A 20,610-nucleotide genomic window follows, 5' to 3' on the forward strand; every position below is an offset into this window, starting at 1 on the left:
CTCTACTATGTCAACCTGCCAAAACACTACCATGTTTTTTCACTATCATGGTACCCAAGATCCTTTAGCTACTACTAAATGTATATTTTCTTATATAATTCTTAGATACTTCTTAATATGTTTGTTTGTTGAAACACTATCATGTTTTATCATTATCATGCTACCCCAAATCCTTCAGTTATCAGTAAATGTATACTTTTTCATGTATTTCTGTTACTCATGATGTATTGTAAGCCACATTGAGCCTGCAAAGAGGTGGGAAAATGTGGGATACAAATGCAACAAATAAATAAAGAAATAAATGCCTGCCAAAGGCTGGTGCCCAAATGACGGCAGTTAGGTGTACAAATGCAGGTATTCTATAACATCACGCCCAATTTCTGGGAACACCGTGACCTGCCTATGCCGCTCCCATGACCACGCCCTCTTTGGAGTTGAGTGTTATCAAATGTACATACACGTGTAGGGCAGGTCTGCGTATAATGCCTAATTACTTCCTATTACGTGATTGTTTATGCCAGTAATTGATCATTAATGCCCAATCAGCTAATTAGTTTGCACCTGTGACCCATGCCCAAAACTTGGCTCTCAACTTTGGACAACCTATACAGAGTCCAGGGGTATATTTACTGATGTGGAATTGTTTTCTTCAGACCTGTGATGGTGATTTGTAGTGGGATTTTGTTGTGTTTAACCCTATCACTGGTGTCTGTCTCTCCCCACATCGATGATATAAGTATTCACATCATTTTTGATCAGGTTGGGTTTTGTTTTTCCCTTTCTCTATTTCCTGAATTGTGAGGAGTATCAGGGAGTTAACCCCCACCTCCCCCATGAACCTTTGAAAGCTCCTCGCGCTCCTAACTACAATAAAGGCCAGATGTTCCCACTGTGGGGCCAGATGTGCTCAGCAATTTTCCCACAGACACAGACCGGGATCAAGCCTCGCCTCCGCCACATCTGGCCTTTTCTGTGTACGGGCAGTGAGCCCCGCCCCCGCCAGTCTAGGGACTCCACCCATGCTTGACGTCAGGCAGCCCGAGCCCCGCCCATGCAGGACGTCATCACGGGTGCTTTCCCCGGCAGAGAGAGGAAGCGTGCGCTGCGCTTCAGTCTTGCAGGCGCGAGGAGGGTTCCTGCGGTGCAGCGCGATCAGTAGCCCGGGAAAGCCTGCAGTGGAACTACCGTAGCCCCCCCAGGGTGTGAGCTTGCAGCTGCTGCAACATGTCACTTCCCAAAGGTAAGCGAAGAGACAGTGGCGTTGCCTTGCAATAAATTCCCGTGTGATCTCCGTGCATCCTTTCCCCTCCTGCTGCAAACTTGTTTTGCTCCTTGGGGTTCAAGTTAATGATATATTTTCATGCTGGGGGGGGACATTTTTCTTGATGTGTTTGAATGGTTTGCTGCAATCATCAGATCAGACTTTGCCTAACTGGACGTTTTGCTCGTGACCAGCCTAAGAGTGTCGAGGTAGCAGAAGTCGGTTCTTTGCATCTAATCACATAATCTGTTTAGAAAGAAAGCAACATTTTGAGATCAGCAAACCCAATCGACGCTCATCGTTGTGCATGGGCAAAATAATTAGTTCTGCCTGCACATTAGCAAAAAAAAAAGATCTGCCCGGACGGGAGCAGGAAGCTGGTGCAGAATTTCTTGCAAGACTTGTTCTGTTCCTGGAAACCGGTGGCCGACCGCTTCGTGATTTCCTCTCGAGCTGCTTGATTCATTCGCAGTTGGACCGAAGCGACTGCTTGAGGGCGGGGGGAGGGGCGAGGGCTGACTTCCCTGTGAACTTTCCAGGGCTGCTGCTGCTGCTTCCGTGTGGCGGGGCGGTTTCTCAGTCTAATTAAACTGGGATAGCCGTGCAGACCGCCGGGCTGTTGCAATGCATTGCTTCAGTCTCTGCACGATAGGCAAATTTGGGCCAGGAATGTACCGCCTGCCTTATGGATTGCATACCTTCACTATTCTAACGAATATATTCCGAGACACTGTTGCCACTGTGTTCATTATGTTCTTTTCACATGTCCTTTATAAGGCTTTTCATAATGTAAGTAGTTATGACCATCACAATTTATAATACTCTAACCTACATTTCCTTGTTTTACTGTATTCTCTACCATGTAAGATACTATATTTTACTATGTAAGCCGCAGTGGACCTGCTATATGTGGGAAAGAGTGGGGTACAAATGAAATAAATAAATCTCAATCACTGCCAGCATGCTTTGCACTTTTCTTGGAGGAGGGGAGTGATTTGTTGTTCTTGTCAGTTCTAAAGACCAGACAACTCTGGATCTGGTCCAGCAGAACCTTGCTGGCCTCCCACTTAGTCACCTCTCCAGTCGGTTCAAAACTCTGCTGCCCGTCTCGTCTTCCGCCAGGGTCGCTTTACTCATACTACCCCTCTCCTCAAGACCCTTCACTGGCTCCCTATCCGTTTTCGCATCCTGTTCAAACTTCTTCTACTAACCTATAAATGTACTCACTCTGCTGCCCCCCAGTATCTCTCCACACTCGTCCTTCCCTACACCCCAGTGGCGTGGCCCTCCCAACAGTAGTATACGTTTAGCGGTAGCTGGTGGGGATCCCAGTCTCTGCCAGCTGAAGACTTCCACCTGATGGTAATGAAAATGCTGCTCTCCACGATACTGGCACCTACGCATGCTCAGTTTTCAGCGCATGTCTGCTGTAGACTGCCAATGTGGAGATAAGTATTTTTCCACCAGCTGAGATATTTATTTGGTGTGGTGGAGAACACTTGGTGCCCACCCACTTCTTGCCTAGGCCCACCCCAAATCTGCTGTCTGGCTACGCCCCTGCTACACCCCTTCCCGTGCACTCCACTCCATGGATAAATCCTTCTTATCTGTTCCCTTCTCCACTACTGCCAACTTCAGACTTCGCGCCTTCTGTCTCGCTGCACCCTACGCCTGGAATAAACTTCCTGAGCCCCTACGTCTTGCCCCGTCCTTGGCCACCTTTAAATCTAGACTGAAAGCCCACCTCTTTAACATTGCTTTTGACTCGTAACCACTCGCCTCCACCTACCCTCCTCTCCTCCTTCCTGTTCACATTAATTGATTTGATTACTTTATTTTGTTGTCTATTAGATTGTAAGCTCTTTGAGCAGGGACTGTCTTTCTTCTATGTTTGTGCAGCGCTGCGTACGCCTTGTAGCGCTATAGAAATGCTAAATAGTAGTAGTAGTAGCAGAACCTAGGTGTTGTCAAGGCCAAATGTAAGATTTGGCCTCTGTAAGCAAGACAGACCAGACAGCAGATCCCAGGGAGAGGGAGGGGGAAGGGAGCAGTAGAAAAAGGCCATGGTGGTACATAGGCCAAAAAAGAGCCAACTCACACTCTGTGATACAGCGTGACAGAGGGGTGGACTCGGGGAAGGAGACTTGGTTGCACCTACTGTTTTGAAAGGCACACCTTCTTAATTTGGGATGCCTGAAGTGATACATGATACATTCATCTATAGTTGGAGTGGCATAAGCAGAAGAGAAACTGGAATGGCTTAGGATAACCTTTTTAAAGCCTTCAGATTATAGACTGAAGACCAAATCTGTGTCACTTGAGAAGAGGGGTGATTTGATCAGGGTAGTTAACACTAACAATGGGTTAGTTAGAAGATCTAACACTGGGGTGATTTGATCAGGGTAGTTAACACGAACAATGGGTTAGTTAGAAGATCTAACACTGGGGTGATTTTGATCAGGGTAGTTAACGCTAACAATGGGTTAGTTAGAAGATCTAACACTGGGGTGATTTTGATCAGGGTAGTTAACGCTAACAATGGGTTAGTTAGAAGATCTAACACTGGGGTGATTTGATCAGGGTAGTTAACGCTAACAATGGGTTAGTTAGAAGATCTAACACTGGGGTGATTTGATCAGGGTAGTTAACGCTAACAATGGGTTAGTTAGAAGATCTAACACTGGGGTGATTTGATCAGGGTAGTTAACGCTAACAATGGTTAGTTAGAAGATCTAACACTGGGGTGATTTGATCAGGGTAGTTAACGCTAACAATGGGTTAGTTAGAAGATCTAACACTGGGGTGATTTGATCAGGGTAGTTAACGCTAACAATGGGTTAGTTAGAAGATCTAACACTGGGGTGATTTGATCAGGGTAGTTAACGCTAACAATGGGTTAGTTAGAAGATCTAACACTGGGGTGATTTGATCAGGGTAGTTAACGCTAACAATGGGTTAGTTAGAAGATCTAACACTGGGTGATTTGATCAGGGTAGTTAACGCTAACAATGGGTTAGTTAGAAGATCTAACACTGGGGTGATTTGATCAGGGTAGTTAACGCTAACAATGGGTTAGTTAGAAGATCTAACACTGGGGTGATTTGATCAGGGTAGTTAACGCTAACAATGGGTTAGTTAGAAGATCTAACACTGGGGTGATTTGATCAGGGTAGTTAACGCTAACAATGGGTTAGTTAGAAGATCTAACACTGGGGTGATTTGATCAGGGTAGTTAACACGAACAATGGGTTAGTTAGAAGATCTAACACTGGGGTGATTTGATCAGGGTAGTTAACACGAACAATGGGTTAGTTAGAAGATCTAACACTGGGGTGATTTGATCAGGGTAGTTAACACGAACAATGGGTTAGTTAGAAGATCTAACACTGGGGTGATTTGATCAGGGTAGTTAACACGAACAATGGGTTAGTTAGAAGATCTAACACTGGGGTGATTGATCAGGGTAGTTAACGCTAACAATGGGTTAGTTAGAAGATCTAACACTGGGGTGATTTGATCAGGGTAGTTAACGCTAACAATGGTTAGTTAGAAGATCTAACACTGGGGTGATTTTGATCAGGGTAGTTAACGCTAACAATGGGTTAGTTAGAAGATCTAACACTGGGGTGATTTGATCAGGGTAGTTAACACGAACAATGGGTTAGTTAGAAGATCTAACACTGGGGTGATTTTGATCAGGGTAGTTAACGCTAACAATGGGTTAGTTAGAAGATCTAACACTGGGGTGATTTTGATCAGGGTAGTTAACGCTAACAATGGGTTAGTTAGAAGATCTAACACTGGGACGATTTGATCAGGGTAGTTAACGCTAACAATGGGTTAGTTAGAAGATCTAACACTGGGGTGATTTGATCAGGGTAGTTAACACTAACAATGGGTTAGTTAGAAGATCTAACACTGGGGTGATTTGATCAGGGTAGTTAACACTAACAATGGGTTAGTTAGAAGATCTAACACTGGGACACTTTGATCAGGGTAATTAATAGGTGATATGCTTGTCTTTTTTCCAGCTCCACCTGCTGAGCAGATTGAAACCCACGCTGGCAGGTTCTGATTTTAGGATTGCAGTTCAGAGTTTAGCACTCAGTGAGTTGAATTATTGCAATACATTGTACCTGGAGGGTTTCCGCTGCTCGCTGCAAAGCTTTGCAAGTCGTTCAGAATTCTGCAGTGCGTTTTGATTACTTCTACCTCTAGGTACATGCACATAAGTCCAATATTGAAGCGGCTTTGCTGGCTGCCAATTCCTAGTAGGATTTAATTAAAAGTGTTGGCTCTCATGTACTAGGCTATTAATGATACAGCTCCCTGGTATTTTTCACAGATTTTGAAGGTAGAGCAACCGGTGCACACATTGCGTTCAGTGGACATGAAATAACATAGTAACATAGTAGACGACGGCAGAAAAAGACCTGCATGGTCCATCCAGTCTGCCCAACAAGATAAACTCATATGTGCTACTTATTGTGTATACCTTACCTTGATTTGTATCTGTCATTTTCAGGGCACAGACCGTGTAAGTCTGCCCAGCACTATCCCCGCCTCCCACCACCGGTTCTGGCACAGACCGTATAAGTCTGCCCAGCACTATCACCGCCTCCCAACCACCAGCCCCGCCTCCCACCACCGGCTCTGGCACAGACCGTATAAGTCTGCCCAGCACTATCCCCGCCTCCCAACCACCAGCCCCGCCTCCCACCACCGGTTCTGGCACAGCCCGTATAAGTCTGCCCAGCACTATCACCGCCTCCCAACCACCAGTCCCGCCTCCCACCACCGGCTCTGGCACAGACCGTATAAGTCTGCCCAGCCACCATCCCCGCCTCCCGCCACCGGCTCTGCCACCCAATCTCGGCTAAGCTCCTTAGGATCCATTCCTTCTGAACAGGATTCCTTTTTGTTTATCCCACGCGTGCTTGAATTCTGTTACCGTTTTCATTTCCACCACCTCCCGTGGGAGGGCAGTCCAAGCATCCACTACTCTCTCCGTGAAAAAATACTTCCTGACATTAGTCCTGAGTTTTCCCCCCTTCAATCTCATTTCATGTCCTCTCGTTCTACCTCCTTCGCATCTCCGGAAAAGGTTCGTTTGCGGATTAATACTTGTTCAAATATTTGAATGTCTGTATCAGTTGTGAATCTGGGGAAAAGTGCATTGTGCAGAGACAAGGGCAGGGACCCCGTTTGTGGAATAGCTTGCCAGGGTATTTGCTTCTGGCCAATTTAAGAGGCTGTTTGTCTCTGTTAGCTTATCCTCTGGCGTGATGGGAGTACAGGTATAGTGTGGGACTGTTTAATTTTTCTTTCATGTTGAATTTTACTGTTGTAGATGTGTAAAGTTTTTATGCATGTTTTATTGTGATCTGCCTGGTATTTAGGCGGAATATAAATTAATAAATTAAAAAAACAAACAAACCCAGTGGGACACTTCGATCAGGGTATTTATTTATTTGAAATCTATTTTATTGACGATCATAATAATACAGCCAATACGAAGGCACATATACATTATCATCATAAACCCATAACAATCTTTAACTAGTTCCATAACGTCAATACCTTTTAATTTCCTCCCCCCCCCTCTCCGAGTATTAACAATTCCCTTCCTCTTGGCCCATTGAAAGTGACACTCATATATAGTTAACACGTATACATCAACACTTCAATATGAGGCTTGCCTCACCCATACAAATTGCCACCTTACACAAATCGTTTAACTTGGAGCGCTCTTCCCCCCTCCCCCCCTCCCATTCCTTATAGGCCTCCCCCACAGAATGATCTTATACCCCTTCCCCCCCTTCCCCAATCCCCAGACTACAACGTGAGAGTATTCGATCAGGGTATTTAATACTAACTGTGGGGCGACATGTTTGAATGGTGCCAGGCTCTCAGGAGGAGGAGGAGGAGGTGTAGCATCTTCATATAATTTACTTTCAGAACTTATAGCAAGGGCTGGTCCAACTCTTAGGCAAGATGAGGCAGTCACCTAGGGCTGCAGCTTCTGGGGGCAGAAAAGAGCAGGAGCAGTCCAAGCAAAACAGTAGATCCTGACAAGCACTCGACTCAAAGAACCATCAGCACATTCTTTAATCTGCATTTTCATAGGATGTTTGTGTGATGATCATGAATAATTATCAAAATCTTAGGGGGGGGGCCTGATGAAGTGGGGGCATTGAAAAAAAATTATTTGAAGCAGTTTTAGAGCAGCATCTCCAATCGCAGTACAGAGGTGCAGAGTGATAAGTACATAAGTATTGCCATACTGGGAAGACCAAAGATCCATCAAGCCCAGCATTCTGTTTCCAACAGTGGCCAATCCAGGTCACAGATACCTGGCAGAAACCCAAATAGTGGCAACATTCCATGTAGAACCTCAAAGAGTAGCAAGATTCTAGAATTCTAAAGAATAACAAGATTCCATGCAGAATTTCAAAGTGTAGCAACATTCCATGTAGAACCCCAAAGAGTAGCAAGATTCCATTTAGAATCCCAAGTACATAAGTGTTGCTATACTGGGACAGACCGAAGGTCCATCAAGCCCAGCATCCTGTTTCCAACAGTGGCCAGGCCAGGTCACAAATACCTGGCAGAAACCCAAAGAGTAGCAACATTCCAGATCCTCAAAGAGAACCAAGATTCCATGCAGAAACCCAAATAGTAGCAACATTCCATGTAGAACCCCAAAGAGTAAAGATTCTAGAATTCTAAAGAATAACAAGATTCCATGCAGAATTTCAAAGTGTAGCAACATTCCATTTAGAACCCCAAAGAGTAGCAAGATTCCATTCAGAATCCCAAGTACATAAGTGTTGCCATACTGGGACAGACCAAAGGTCCATCAAGCCCAGCATCCTGTTTCCAGCAGTGGCCAATCCATGTCACAAATACCTGGCAAGATCCCAAAAAAGTTCAATACATTTTATGCTGCTTGTCGGGTGGGCATTGATTTCGGAGATCTGATCAAGATTCTACAAGTGAAGCGCGAGGGATACATCAATTGTTAGATTGAAAGCAACACAGTAACCCGCAGCTCCTAAAGAAGATTGAGATAAGTTACATACATACTTGTCTTATTTACATTGTTCCGATTGACTACAGCAGCGTAAAAAGTTTTTTTTAAAATAAGACTCAGAACCCTATGAGTGCACATATAAAAATTATAAAAAAAGTGATATGATCACAATGAGATATTAAGGCACATATATTTAGAACTGAACACAAGGAATTTCACAGCAAGCAAATTTTGTGCACCATAGGTGGTTGGGGGCAGTCAATGATTATACATTGTCACAATTACATTGGCTCAATTAAAGCCAGACACATACAAGTGTCTATGTGACTGTATGAGACGTCCCATACATACATACATAAGTACATAAGTACATAAGTAATGCCACACTGGGAAAAGACCAAGGGTCCATCGAGCCCAGCATCCTGTCCACGACAGCGGCCAATCCAGGCCAAGGGCACCTGGCAAGCTTCCCAAACGTACAAACATTCCACACATGTTATTCCTGGAATCTTGGATCTTTCCAAGTCCGTTTAGTAGCGGTTTATGGACTTGTCCTTTAGGAAACCGTCCAACCCCTTTTTAAACTCTGCTAAGCTAACCGCCTTCACCACTTTCTCCGGCAACGAATTCCAGAGTTTAATTACACGTTGGGTGAAGAAAAATTTTCTCCGATTTGTTTTAAATTTACTACACTGTAGTTTCATCGCATGCCCCCTAGTCCTAGTATTTTTGGAAAGTGTGAACAGAAGCTTCACATCCACCTGTTCCACTCCACTCATTATTTTATATACCTCTATCATGTCTCCCCTCAGCCGTCTCTTCTCCAAGCTGAATAGCCCTAGCCTCCTTAGTCTTTCTTCATAGGGAAGTCGTCCCATCCCCGCTATCATTTTAGTCGCCCTTCGCTGCACCTTTTCCAATTCTACTATATCTTTCTTGAGATGCGGCGACCAGAATTGAACACAATACTCAAGGTGCGGTCGCACCATGGAGCGATACAACGGCATTATAACATCCTCACACCTGTTTTCCATACCTTTCCTAATAATACCCAACATTCTATTCGCTTTCTTAGCCGCAGCAGCACACTGAGCAGAAGGTTTCAGTGTGTTATCGACGACGACACCCAGATCCCTTTCTTGGTCCGTAACTCCTAACATGGAACCTTGCATGACGTAGCTATAATTCGGGTTCTTTTTTCCCACATGCATCACCTTGCACTTGCTCACATTAAACATCATCTGCCATTTAGCCGCCCAGTCTCGTAAGGTCCTCTTGTAATTTTTCACAATCCTGTCGTGATTTAACGACTTTGAATAACTTTGTGTCATCAGCAAATTTAATTACCTCGCTAGTTACTCCCATCTCTAAATCATTTATAAATATATTAAAAAGCAGCGGTCCTAGCACGGACCCCTGAGGAACCCCACTAACTACCCTTCTCCATTGTGAATACTGCCCATTTAACCCCACTCTCTGTTTCCTATCCTTCAACCAGTTTTTAATCCACAATAGGACATCTCTGTTGTATATCTCTGTTGTGTCAATCTGCTCTCCTTTTTCTAATTTGTGTATGCTACAATAATACTGAGGTAGAGCTTAGCCATTTTCTCTCTTTTTTTGTATATCCCAGAAATAAGCAGTGGATTTTCCCCCATCAAACCTTGTCCCAGGCCCGGCTCTCGGCGGCCCTGCCTACTGCACGTGGCTGTAACCCACCTTCAGCTGCAACTGAAAGAGGCATGAGTTATATCCAAAAATCCCCCTTCCTTTTGTTGCTTTTCTGATACATCCGCCTCCAGTTACTGCTAGACTCTTGTCCAGCTAATCTGTCTTTCTGGAAAGGCACATGGGTGTGTGTCACAGACATGGAATTAATGAGGTCTCCGCTTTGCTACCTAGTCCTATTTCAGGAGGTTCTACGCATGTTTGTGTGTTGCAATAGATTGAGTTCATATGAATGGATAAATCATGAGGAGGGGGGTGTGTGTAATGTATTTATTGCCTATTTTCTTGAGCCTAGAGCAGGTGAAGTTTAGTTTTCTCTAAGTGCTGCTGAGCAGGGTAGGGGAGTCGCTGGCTGCTGCTGACTCACTGTCAGAACAGACATGCAGGCTTGTTGCAACCGACTTCCTGGAAGGCCATGAGCTGGCCTGGCCTCTTAAAAGGGCAACACAGGCAGAGTCGGAAACTCATCTGCTCACAGTCCTGATGCAACGTGCCCAGTAGCTGTATTTTTTATTGATCTCTTCCCAAGAGTGACTGGCCCTCTCTTTATCCTGAATGCAGAGGATCCAGGTTCTTTGACAGGTCTGCATTTCCTTGCAAGAAGGAAAGAACTTGAAAAAAAAACCTCGCTGCACTCTCTTCTTTAGAAACATTTAGCATTTCTTGTACAACTTCCCTTCAGAATGAGACTAGCCAGCTTTATTTAATTCGCCTTCATTAGCAGGTTCAGTGGTCAGCTACTTAAAACCACCAGAAATGAAGTAGGAAGTAATTTTGAAGAGCGAAATGTGTTTTTTTTTTTGGTTTGTCCCTCAAGGGCAGCCAATAGTCAAGATTTTCACGATGCATGCAGTGGATTTGCATGCATACAAATCTCTCATGCATATTCATTAGGGGTACAAGAAGGCAGATGATCTGCAAAATCCAACGTGGAAGCAAACAAAAGAGCAGATCACTGGGTGGTATTAATAAGACTTTATTGGAGAAATAATCGCCCGACACAGACTGTGTTTCGCCCACAAGGGCTGCATCAGGGGCTCTAAAATAACAAACAGTAATAAAATAAATGAATCAACAACATATATAACACCACTCATAATATATAGAGAAAAATAAATAAAGAACTTAAGAAAGAAAGTTAAGAAAAAAATAATTAAAAAAAAAAGAAAGAAGTACAACATGTGCAATAACAAAATCTCAAATAAATACATCTAAATATTCACTACAAAAATACATAAATAAAAAATACAAATTATATAACCAAAGGAAGACTACTCAATATTAAAACAATAATCCTCCTAGTAAAATGATCACATATTCAAATTGTATATCCATAAATATAAAAGACAGCATAATGACCATATACAAGCGATCATATACTACAGCGTAGCGCAATAAAAGATATTGGACATTCTTCTAAACTAGTATAGAAGACAGTAACGTTATGTATATATAATATTGAGTAGTCTTCCTTTGGTTATTTAATTAATTTATTGTGTTTATTTTATTTATTTATTTAATTTAATGTGTTCACTGATCGCCGTGAAGACATGCCTGCATCAGGCTTCTATTAGCAAAATCAAATATTTTGCACACAAAATTTATACCAGTATCTGGAATATTGCATGTGTGTATGCAATGCACACACGCATGTCTGAAAACATTCCATGCGTATATTGGTATGGTATTCTAATTTCTGCAATTGAACGCTTTTATCCATGACTTCGCAGCCAGGGCACCTTCCCCTTTCCCCTGCCTCTAGGAACACAATCACATCAGCTCCTCATTCCCCCCCCCCCATTGACTCATATCCTACAGTAAAAAGGTTGGCTCGTTAGTGGTCCCACAGCCATGAAATGATTGGACAATCGGTGTTACAATGGACCGCAACTTAACACTAGAGAGCCAAGTGACATTCACAACAAAGAAAACGTTCCACTCAATGTGGAAACTCAGACGCGTGAAACAATTCTTCCCGAGGGGAACATTTCGCAACCTGATACAATCAATGGTACTAAGCCATGTAGACTACTGCAATGGAATTTATGCGGGATGCAAAGAAGAAACCTTAAAGAAAGTTCAGACCGCTCAAAACACGGCAGCTAGGCTTATCTTCGGAAAAACACGATTTGAAAGTGCAAAACCTCTTCGCGAAAAGCTACACTGGCTCCCAATCAAAGAGCGCATTGCTTTCAAAATCTGCACTCTGGTTCACAAAATTATCTACGGTGAAGCCCCGGGATGCACGACAGACTTAATCGACTTACCAACTAGAAACACATCAGAATCAACACGAACGTACCTAAATCTGCACTACCCAAGCTGCAAAAGACTCAAATACAAATCAACTTACGCGTCCAGCCTCTCCTACATAAGCACACAACTGTGGAACGTATTACCAGAAGCCTTGAAAACTACGTACGACTACCTAAACTTCCGGAAAACACTAAAAACCAACCTGTTTAAAAGGCATACCCTACCGATCCAACATAAATGCCTGATCTCTGCAACACAACCAAACTAAAGAACGTAATGGACATAACACAACTCTTCCGCTGTACGATTCCCTAGTGTGGCTGTGGCCACATGAACTTTATCTTACCACAACATCACTTTGTATTTGTTCACACCGGAGCCTGCAAAGGCCTCTCCGGTACTATGGAAACCACATTGACCCTACAAATAGGTGGGAAAATGTGGGATATAAATGTAGATTAGATTGTTCTGTGCACATGTAAATATCCTATATAATAATTCTCACCTCCAACGTTCTGTGCCTGGGACCGTGGATCCCTGGAGGTGGTCTGCTAGGCAGACATGCACTGACGTCATGACAGCTGATTCCAAGGCAAGGGGAGGAGTAGGGAATCGCGCAGCGCGGTTCCCTACTCCTCCCCCTGCCTCGGAATCATCTGTCACCCCCCGCCGCCGTTGTGGACTATCTGTGCTGACGGGGGACGTCAGACGCACGCAGAGGAACTTCCAGAGAAGATGATTGAGGGAGCAACGCGAAGGGCACAACAGCACTTCGGCTGTCGGGGGTTTGGGTCCCCCGTCAGCACAGGTAGTCCACAACGGTGGCGGGGGGGGGGGGTTCGCCAGCACGGGGGGGGGGGGGGTCGTCAGGGTCGCGGAAGGGGGGCGAGGGGGTCGTAGCGCGGGGGGGGAGAAATTGCCTGCCTAGGGCCCGTTTCCTTGTCTTCAGAAACGGGCCATTTTTACTAGTTATTAATATGTTCCAGATGCACACGTGGGTATAACGTGTACATACAACTATAGAATTATATTGCTAACGCATGCTCATGTACGCATGTTTCCCTAGCAATCGGCATGCGCTCCTGGGCTTTGTGTATCTTATTTGCATAAGATGTGATTACAGCATTTGGCATGTATGATTTTTTTTTTGTACTTGTGCTTGAGGGAACTGTGCACTGAACTTAATACCTGGCTTAAGATTTGCTCCCAAGCAGTTTGGGGGACCGATAGCCCTGAGCTAGTTTTTGTTTTTCATTTGAGTCAGCAGTTTTTCTGCTCTTTTGGGTAACTGGGTTCCTGAGCTTTCGTTCAAAACTACATCTAGGCTTCCAAGCTCCAAGTTTATTTAAAATCTGATATACCGCATAATTAGCAAACTAGGCGGTTTACGACAATAAAAGACACACAAAGAGCAAAAGTACGCAAATCGTATTAAATACGAAAAGAAGAAAACAAAAAGGACAAAAACAAAAGGAAAAAGCATTAGCAAACAGCAACAATAATGACAAAAAAAAAGCGTCTGCAGATTCCAGGGAGCCAACTCTACCGGAATGCACAATATTATTAGTTTTTTTTTTTTTTTTTGTTACATTTGTACCCCGCGCTTTCCCACTCATGACAGGCTCAATGCGGCTTACATGTAACAAAAATAAAATAGATACTATTGGAGATTCTACGTGGAATGTTGCTACTATTGGAGATTCTACATGGAATGTTGCTATTCCACTAGCAACATTCCATGTAGAATCTCCAATAGTAGCAACATTCCATGTAGAATCTCCAGTAGTATCTATTTTATTTTTGTTACATTTGTACCCTGCGCTTTCCCACTCATGGCAGGCTCAATGCGGCTTACATGGGGCAATGGAGGGTTAAGTGACTTGCCTGTGCCTGAAGTGGGAATCTAACTCAGTTCCTCAGGAGCAAAGTCCACCACCCTAACCACTAGGCCACTCCTCCACTGTTACTACTATTTGAGGTTCTACATGGAATGTTGCTATTCCACTAGCAACATTCCATGTAGAAGTCGGCCCTTGCAGATCACCAATGTGGCTGTGCAGGCTTCTGCTTCTGTGAGTCTGACGTCCTGCACGTCAGACTCACAGAAACAGAAGCCTGCGCAGCCTTCTAAATGGAATGTTGCTAGTGGAATAGCAACATTCCATGTAGAATCTCCAATAGTAGCAACATTCCATGTAGAATCTCCAATAGTATCTATTTTATTTTTGTTACATTTGTACCCTGCACTTTCCCACTCATGGCAGGCTCAATGCGGCTTACATGGGGCAATGGAGGGTTAAGTGACTTGGCCAGAGTCACAAGGAGCTGCCTGTGCCTGAAGTGGGAATCGAACTCAGTTCCTCAGTTCCCCAGGACCAAAGTCCACCACCCTAACCACTAGGCCACTCCTCCACATATTGATATATCCATCAATATATACAATTATTCTATAATTATTAAGCCACTATAGTATATTTCAATATTGTTGTACTCTGTAAGCCACATTGAACTTGAAACTGTTTTTAGGATAATGTGAGGAGGAAAGGCTAAAGCGGCTATTCAGCTTGGAGAAGAGATGGCTGAGGGTGTAGATATGATAGAGGTTTATATAATACTGAGTGGAGTGGGACAGGTAGTCGCTTGTTTACTCTTTCCAAAAATACTAGGACTAGGGAGCACGCAAAGAAGCTACTAAGTAGTACACTTTAAAACGAATTGGAGAAAATGCTTCTCCACTCGAGTAATTAAACTCTGGAATTTGAATGTGGTAAAAGCAGTTAGCTTAGCAGGGTCTAAAAAAGGTTTGGCTCATTTCCTAAAAGAAAAGTCCTTAATCCGCTGCTTGTTTCTAGGATAGGCAGCATAAAATATGTTTTACTGTTCTGGGATTTTGCCAGGTACTTGTGACCTGGATTGGCCGCTTTTGGAAACAGGATACTGGGCTTGATGGACCTTTGGTCTGTCTCAGTATGGCAGTACTTATGTTCTTAAATGTCATAATAATATCATCCCGGTTTTTAGTTTCTTATTCTTAGCAGAATGTTGTAAAGAAATTAAAGGCAGGGGCTCAGAACTGTCAGATATTCAAACACACGTGGTGAAGGGTTGGAAAGAATTCCTTGAGCCACGTGCTGCACGCTTCTCTGCTTGTCGAATGTTTCTATAATTGTTCTTTATATATATACTAGTAAAAGAAGCCCGTTTTCAGAGCAAATGAAACGGGCGCTAGCAAGGTTTTCGTCGCCAACACCCCCCTCCATCCCTGGGCAACCCCTTCATTGTTCTGGCATTGCTCCGCCCCCAACGTCATGACGTTTGACGCGAGGGCGGGGCCCGGAGCGATTTCCCACCCCCCCGCCTCCCTGCCTGCCAACCCCTTCGTTGTTCTGCTATTGCTCCGCCCTCGAGGGCGGGGCCCGGAGCGATTTCCCACCCCCCCGCCTCCCTGCCAACCCCTTCGTTGTTCTGCCATTGCTCCGCCCTCGAGGGCGGGGCCCGGACCACCACGAACCTTCGAACCTTTTTGAAGGAAGTCAGAGCTTGGCTTCACTGACGTCAGTGTCCTCAGAACATTGAGGGTGAGTTTTATTATAGTAGATAGGTGAAACTCTCTTACTATAATGCATTTTGAATTGTGTTTCTCTTTTCACCCTGTCAACTGAGCTCAGCCACTACAGTGACAGGCCACAGCTGGGGGCCACGGACTGCAGCTCTCTCTAGAACTATGCTAATGTGGCTCTTGACTCTGGCCACTAGGTGTCGCTACTAGCCTGAGATTCCCTCAACCCTCCGCTAGGGAATCGGACCTAGGTCTCCCGTAAGGCAGCGTGATGGGGTGAGCCCTGCTACGGGCTAAACTGTGCTGCGGAATAAGTCATCCGTGCAGGGTAGCAGCAGGTAGATTAACTCGCTACTAGATAGATTGCTTTGAGGAGAACGAGACCCAGGACTTAGTCCCTGAGAGTAAGCAGAAGGTTTTTAGCTGCAATTATAAGACGGTGGGCACGTTTAGTTTTTCGATTGATTTGTCTTGCTGACATTTAATAACCTGTGGTATTACGGTTATTATAACCTACAAATGCACTCAATCTGCAGCCCCTCACTACCTCTCTACCCTTATCTCCCCGTACGCTCCTACCCGAAACCTCCGCTCACAGGACAGATCCCTCCTCTCTGTTCCCTTCTCCACCATCGCCAACTCCAGGCTTTGCCCTTTCTGCCTTGCCTCTCCCTATGCTAGGAACAAACTTCCTGAGCCCATACGCCAAGCCCCCTCCCTGCCCATCTTTAAATCCTTGCTCAAAGCCCATCTCTTCAATGTCACCTTTGCCACCTAACCATTTCACCTCTATCCAGGAAATCTAGACTGCCCCAATTTGACAGACTGCACATGTTGTCCTTTAGATTGTAAGCTCTTTGAGCAGGGACTGTCTCTCTTTGTTAAATTGTACAGCGCTGCGTAACCCTAGTAGCGCTCTAGAAATGTTAAGTAGTAGTAGTAGTATTACATATAGCAGTGATTTAACCAGAGCTGAGATTGTGATGTCATAATGCCTCATTCCACCAATGCCTAAGAGCCAACCTCATCAGTGATGTCACAATGGCTTGATTGTCCTATATTTGTCTCACTCTTATCTATTAGATTGTAAGCTCTTTGAGCAGGGACTGTCTCTCTTTGTTAAATTGTACAGCGCTGCGTAACCCTAGTAGCACTCTAGAAATGTTAAGTAGTAGTAGTAGCATTACATATAGCAGTGATTTAACCAGAGCTGAGATTGTGATGTCATAATGCCTCATTCCACCAATGCCTAAGAGCCAACCTCATCAGTGATGTCACAATGGCTTGATTGTCCTATATTTGTCTCACTCTTATCTATTAGATTGTAAGCTCTTTGAGCAGGGACTGTCCTTCTTTGTTAAACTGTACAGCGCTGCGTAGCCCTAGTAGCGATTTAGAAATGTTAAGTAGTATTACGGGAGGGAGTAAGAGGCTGAAAAACCTGCCGTGAGCGATATGGAGAGAGTTTCTTGCTTAAATCTTTCCATGTGGTCCCTTTCTGTCTCCTGTTAATTCCCTAGTCCCCTGTAAGCTGTTATCACTGCTTTTGCCATGGAGTTGGTAAAGGGTGGGGTGAGGTGGAGATGGAAAATGTGGGAAAGCCCTGGCTTACTGAGGAGGCAGGTGCCAGAGTCCCTCGGGCTGCTCGCACAGTGGTAGTTAGGAAACACAGAGCTGTTTACCTTTCCTGGGTGTGGGCTTGTGATCCGGTGCCAGCGGCATTGCTCAGTTACGAGCCAGAGCCGGAAGCTGGCGTGGGAGCTGTTAGGGAGGCACCTCTGGAGGCTCCTTGCGTCGGACATACCTACGTACAACAGCTTCTTGCGCCCAAAATCCTGAGGCAGCTGGGACAGTTGCCTTCTTCCTAAGTGATAAGATTTACATGAGACCTTGTTCTGTAACTGATACAGACAGAGGGGTGTTTCTACTGCAGTTTTTTTTCCCCTCGGAAGTTCATGCAAAATGAAGTCGGGGGTTTTTGAATAAACTTCCACTCTTGCAGAACACTGCACGAAGACTCGTTTTTGGAAAGAAAAGGTTTGACATTTGTCCATTAGCTTCCAAGCAAAGCGTGTGATATTTAAACTGGCTTTTTTACGCATGGAGCGAATAACAGCTCGCAGTCTCCCTCAAATGGGGAAGCAGCAGTTTCAACACAGATGGCCCCCATTTTGGGAGTCCCTGACTCCGGCAGCAAAAAGTCAAATAATGAACTTATGAACATGGTAGAGACTAATATTGCTCTCAGGTCTAACAGGGAGGGGAAGGGGAGGGCGAAGGCATTTGGTTTGGGGTTAAGTAACATAAAAAGTAGTATGGAAGTTTAGGAATCCCGCAGTGAGAGTGGAAGGGATGTATAAGGTATTGGGGGGGGGGGGGAATTAGAAAATGTGAATTACTGTTACAGATACAGACTTTGTATTACGCAGAAGAAATGTAATATAGCTGTGGATGGTTGTCTGATCACTAATAAAAATTATTGAAATATAAACTGGCTTTTTTTTGTGTGTTCAAAATTTTTGAATGATTTTGCTCCAGAAAGTTTATGGGGTCCGTTTACCAAGGTGCACCGAAAAATGGCCTGCACTGGTGTAGACGCGTGTATTGGACGCGCGCAGGTTCATTTTTCAGAGCACCTGCCAAGAAGGCCTTTTTTGGGGGCAGGGGGGGGGGACCAAAAATGGTCGTGTGGCAAAATGAAAATTGGCGCGCGTCCATTTTGGCCCTGAGACCTTACCACCACCCATTGACCTAGCGGTAAGGTCTACGTGTGTACAATGCTGATTATCGCCCAGTTAGCACTGCGGGACGCGGATAAAAAAATGAAACTGCCCGGGCCACGCGGTAGTTCAAAATTGATGTGCGTAGACGCCTACACATCTCAGTAAAAGAGTCCCTGTGTCGGTGGCATTTTCTGTGTCCAGAGAAGCTTCCAGGTCTCGAGCTGATTTTTCCATCTTTTAAGGCAATTCATAACAAAATAGATGTTGGATTCGTCGTTTTATTTGTAAAGCAACTGAAACAGATAAGATGATTTGTCTCGTTATTATGCTTTTCGGAAATGTCTTTAAGACTCGGTTTGTTCCAGATGTTTTTGACTAAATGCAATTAGCTCTGTTTGGACCCAGTGGGTGAGAAAGCTGACTAACCTAGTAGTTACTTGTTTACCATCAGCGACAGGTGTGTGTATGGGGCAGGGGCTTAACCAGACCTCACGGTGGGAGGGGGCCAGAGCCCGAGGTTGGGGACACATTTTGAGTGCCGCCTCACCTCCTCACCCCACCCCCCCACTGCTTCGCCTCGCCTCTACTACTACTACTATTTAGCATTTCTATAGCGCTACAAGGCATACGCAGCGCCTCCTTGCAGCTTCCCCTCACAAACAAATACCTTTGCTGGTGGGAGTCCCCAATCCCCGCCAGCCGAAGCCTTTTTCAGCACCGGTCTCCGGTGCAGCCACGTTCGCTGCCTGCCCCCTGCTCTCTTTTTTTTTTGTTTTTGTTTTTTTTGTTACATTTGTACCCCGCGCTTTCCCACTCATGGCAGGCTCAATGCGGCTTACATGGGGCAATGGAGGGTAAGTGACTTACCCAGAGACTTGCCTGTGCCTGAAGTGGGAATCGAACTCAGTTCCTCAGTACCAAAGTCCACCACCCTAACCACTAGGCCACTCCTCCACTGTTGCTACTATTTGAGATTCTACATGGAATGTTGCTATTCCATGTAGAAGTCGGCCCTTGCAGGTCACCAATGTGGCCGCGCAGGCTTCTGCTTCTGTGAGTCTGACGTGCAGGACGTCAGACTCACAGAAACAGAAGCCTGCGCAGCCTTCTACATGGAATGTTGCTAGTGGAATAGCAACATTTCATGTAGAATCTCCAATAGTAGCAACATTCCATGTAGAATCTCCAATAGTATCTATTTTATTTTTGTTACATTTGTACCCCGCGCTTTCCCACTCATGGCAGGCTCAATGCAGCTTACATGGGGCAATGGAGGGTTAAGTGACTTGCCCAGAGTCACAAGAAGCTGCCTGTGCCTGAAGTGGGAATGGAACTCAGTTCCTCAGTTCCCCAGGACCAAAGCCCACCACCCTAACCACTAGGCCACTTTCTTCTTGCTCCTCCTGTGCACGCTGACGCAGGGGGTGGGCAGCGAACGTGGCTGCGCCGGAGACCTGTGCTGAAGGCTTCGACTGGCGGGGATTTGGGACCCTCGCCAGCCAAACCAGGGGCCCGGATGAATTTTGCAGGGGCCCAGGCCCTGTGGCCCCCCATAGCTACGCCCCTGGTGTGGGGGGAGGTGGGGGTGACCTTTTTCCACTGGTTCTTTCTAGCATGTTGCATGAGATGCCAAGTTACCCAGTTCCAGGCTGGAGATTGGGGGACAGTCCTGGTTTTGAACTTAAATCCCAAAGCAGTGTGGGACTTGTAGTGCCTGTTCTTGCCTATGGAAATCAGTGCTGTAAGTCTCGCAGTGCACCAGGACGGGGTGGTCAGAAATCCAGAACTGTCCCAAAATTTCCAGCCTGGAACTGGGTAACTTGGCATCTCTGATGTCATAGGGAGGGTGCCACCGAGAAGTAGGACAAGGCGGGATTTTTTTTTTTGGAACGGATTCAGCTGCCCAATGTATAAAACTATATGAAGAAGTGGTTTGACCCGGTAAAAAATGGGGGGAAGGAGGTTGGTCGCCCCATTCCCTTTGATCTCAGCCATTGAGTTACACAAGCTGGGGGGAGGGGGTCTGTGTGCAAAGACTGTTGGGCCTCAT

At 45.1% G+C, this 20,610-nt stretch overlaps 1 protein-coding gene and 1 long non-coding RNA gene across 2 annotated transcripts in view; one reads left to right on the forward strand and one right to left on the reverse strand.

The window, feature by feature from the left end:
- Positions 1 to 320: 320 nt before the first annotated feature.
- LOC115475384 lies at positions 321 to 19,528 on the reverse strand. Its single transcript, XR_003943020.1, has 3 exons — positions 19,517 to 19,528; positions 2,404 to 2,407; positions 321 to 424 (listed from the first exon to the last, which is right to left on the reverse strand). It is a non-coding gene; the product is annotated as an uncharacterized LOC115475384 (long non-coding RNA).
- MAP2K3 (mitogen-activated protein kinase kinase 3) overlaps positions 1,089 to 20,610 on the forward strand; it is a 65,763-nt gene continuing 46,241 nt past the window's right edge. The window contains exon 1 of the mRNA XM_030211031.1: positions 1,089 to 1,240. Coding sequence (XP_030066891.1) covers positions 1,225 to 1,240 — 16 coding nt within the window. The 5' untranslated portion in view covers positions 1,089 to 1,224. The remainder of the gene's footprint in view (positions 1,241 to 20,610) is intronic.

The sequence above is a fragment of the Microcaecilia unicolor genome, chromosome 8 (genome assembly GCF_901765095.1).
Source record: "Microcaecilia unicolor chromosome 8, aMicUni1.1, whole genome shotgun sequence".
NCBI classification, from domain to species: domain Eukaryota; kingdom Metazoa; phylum Chordata; class Amphibia; order Gymnophiona; family Siphonopidae; genus Microcaecilia; species Microcaecilia unicolor.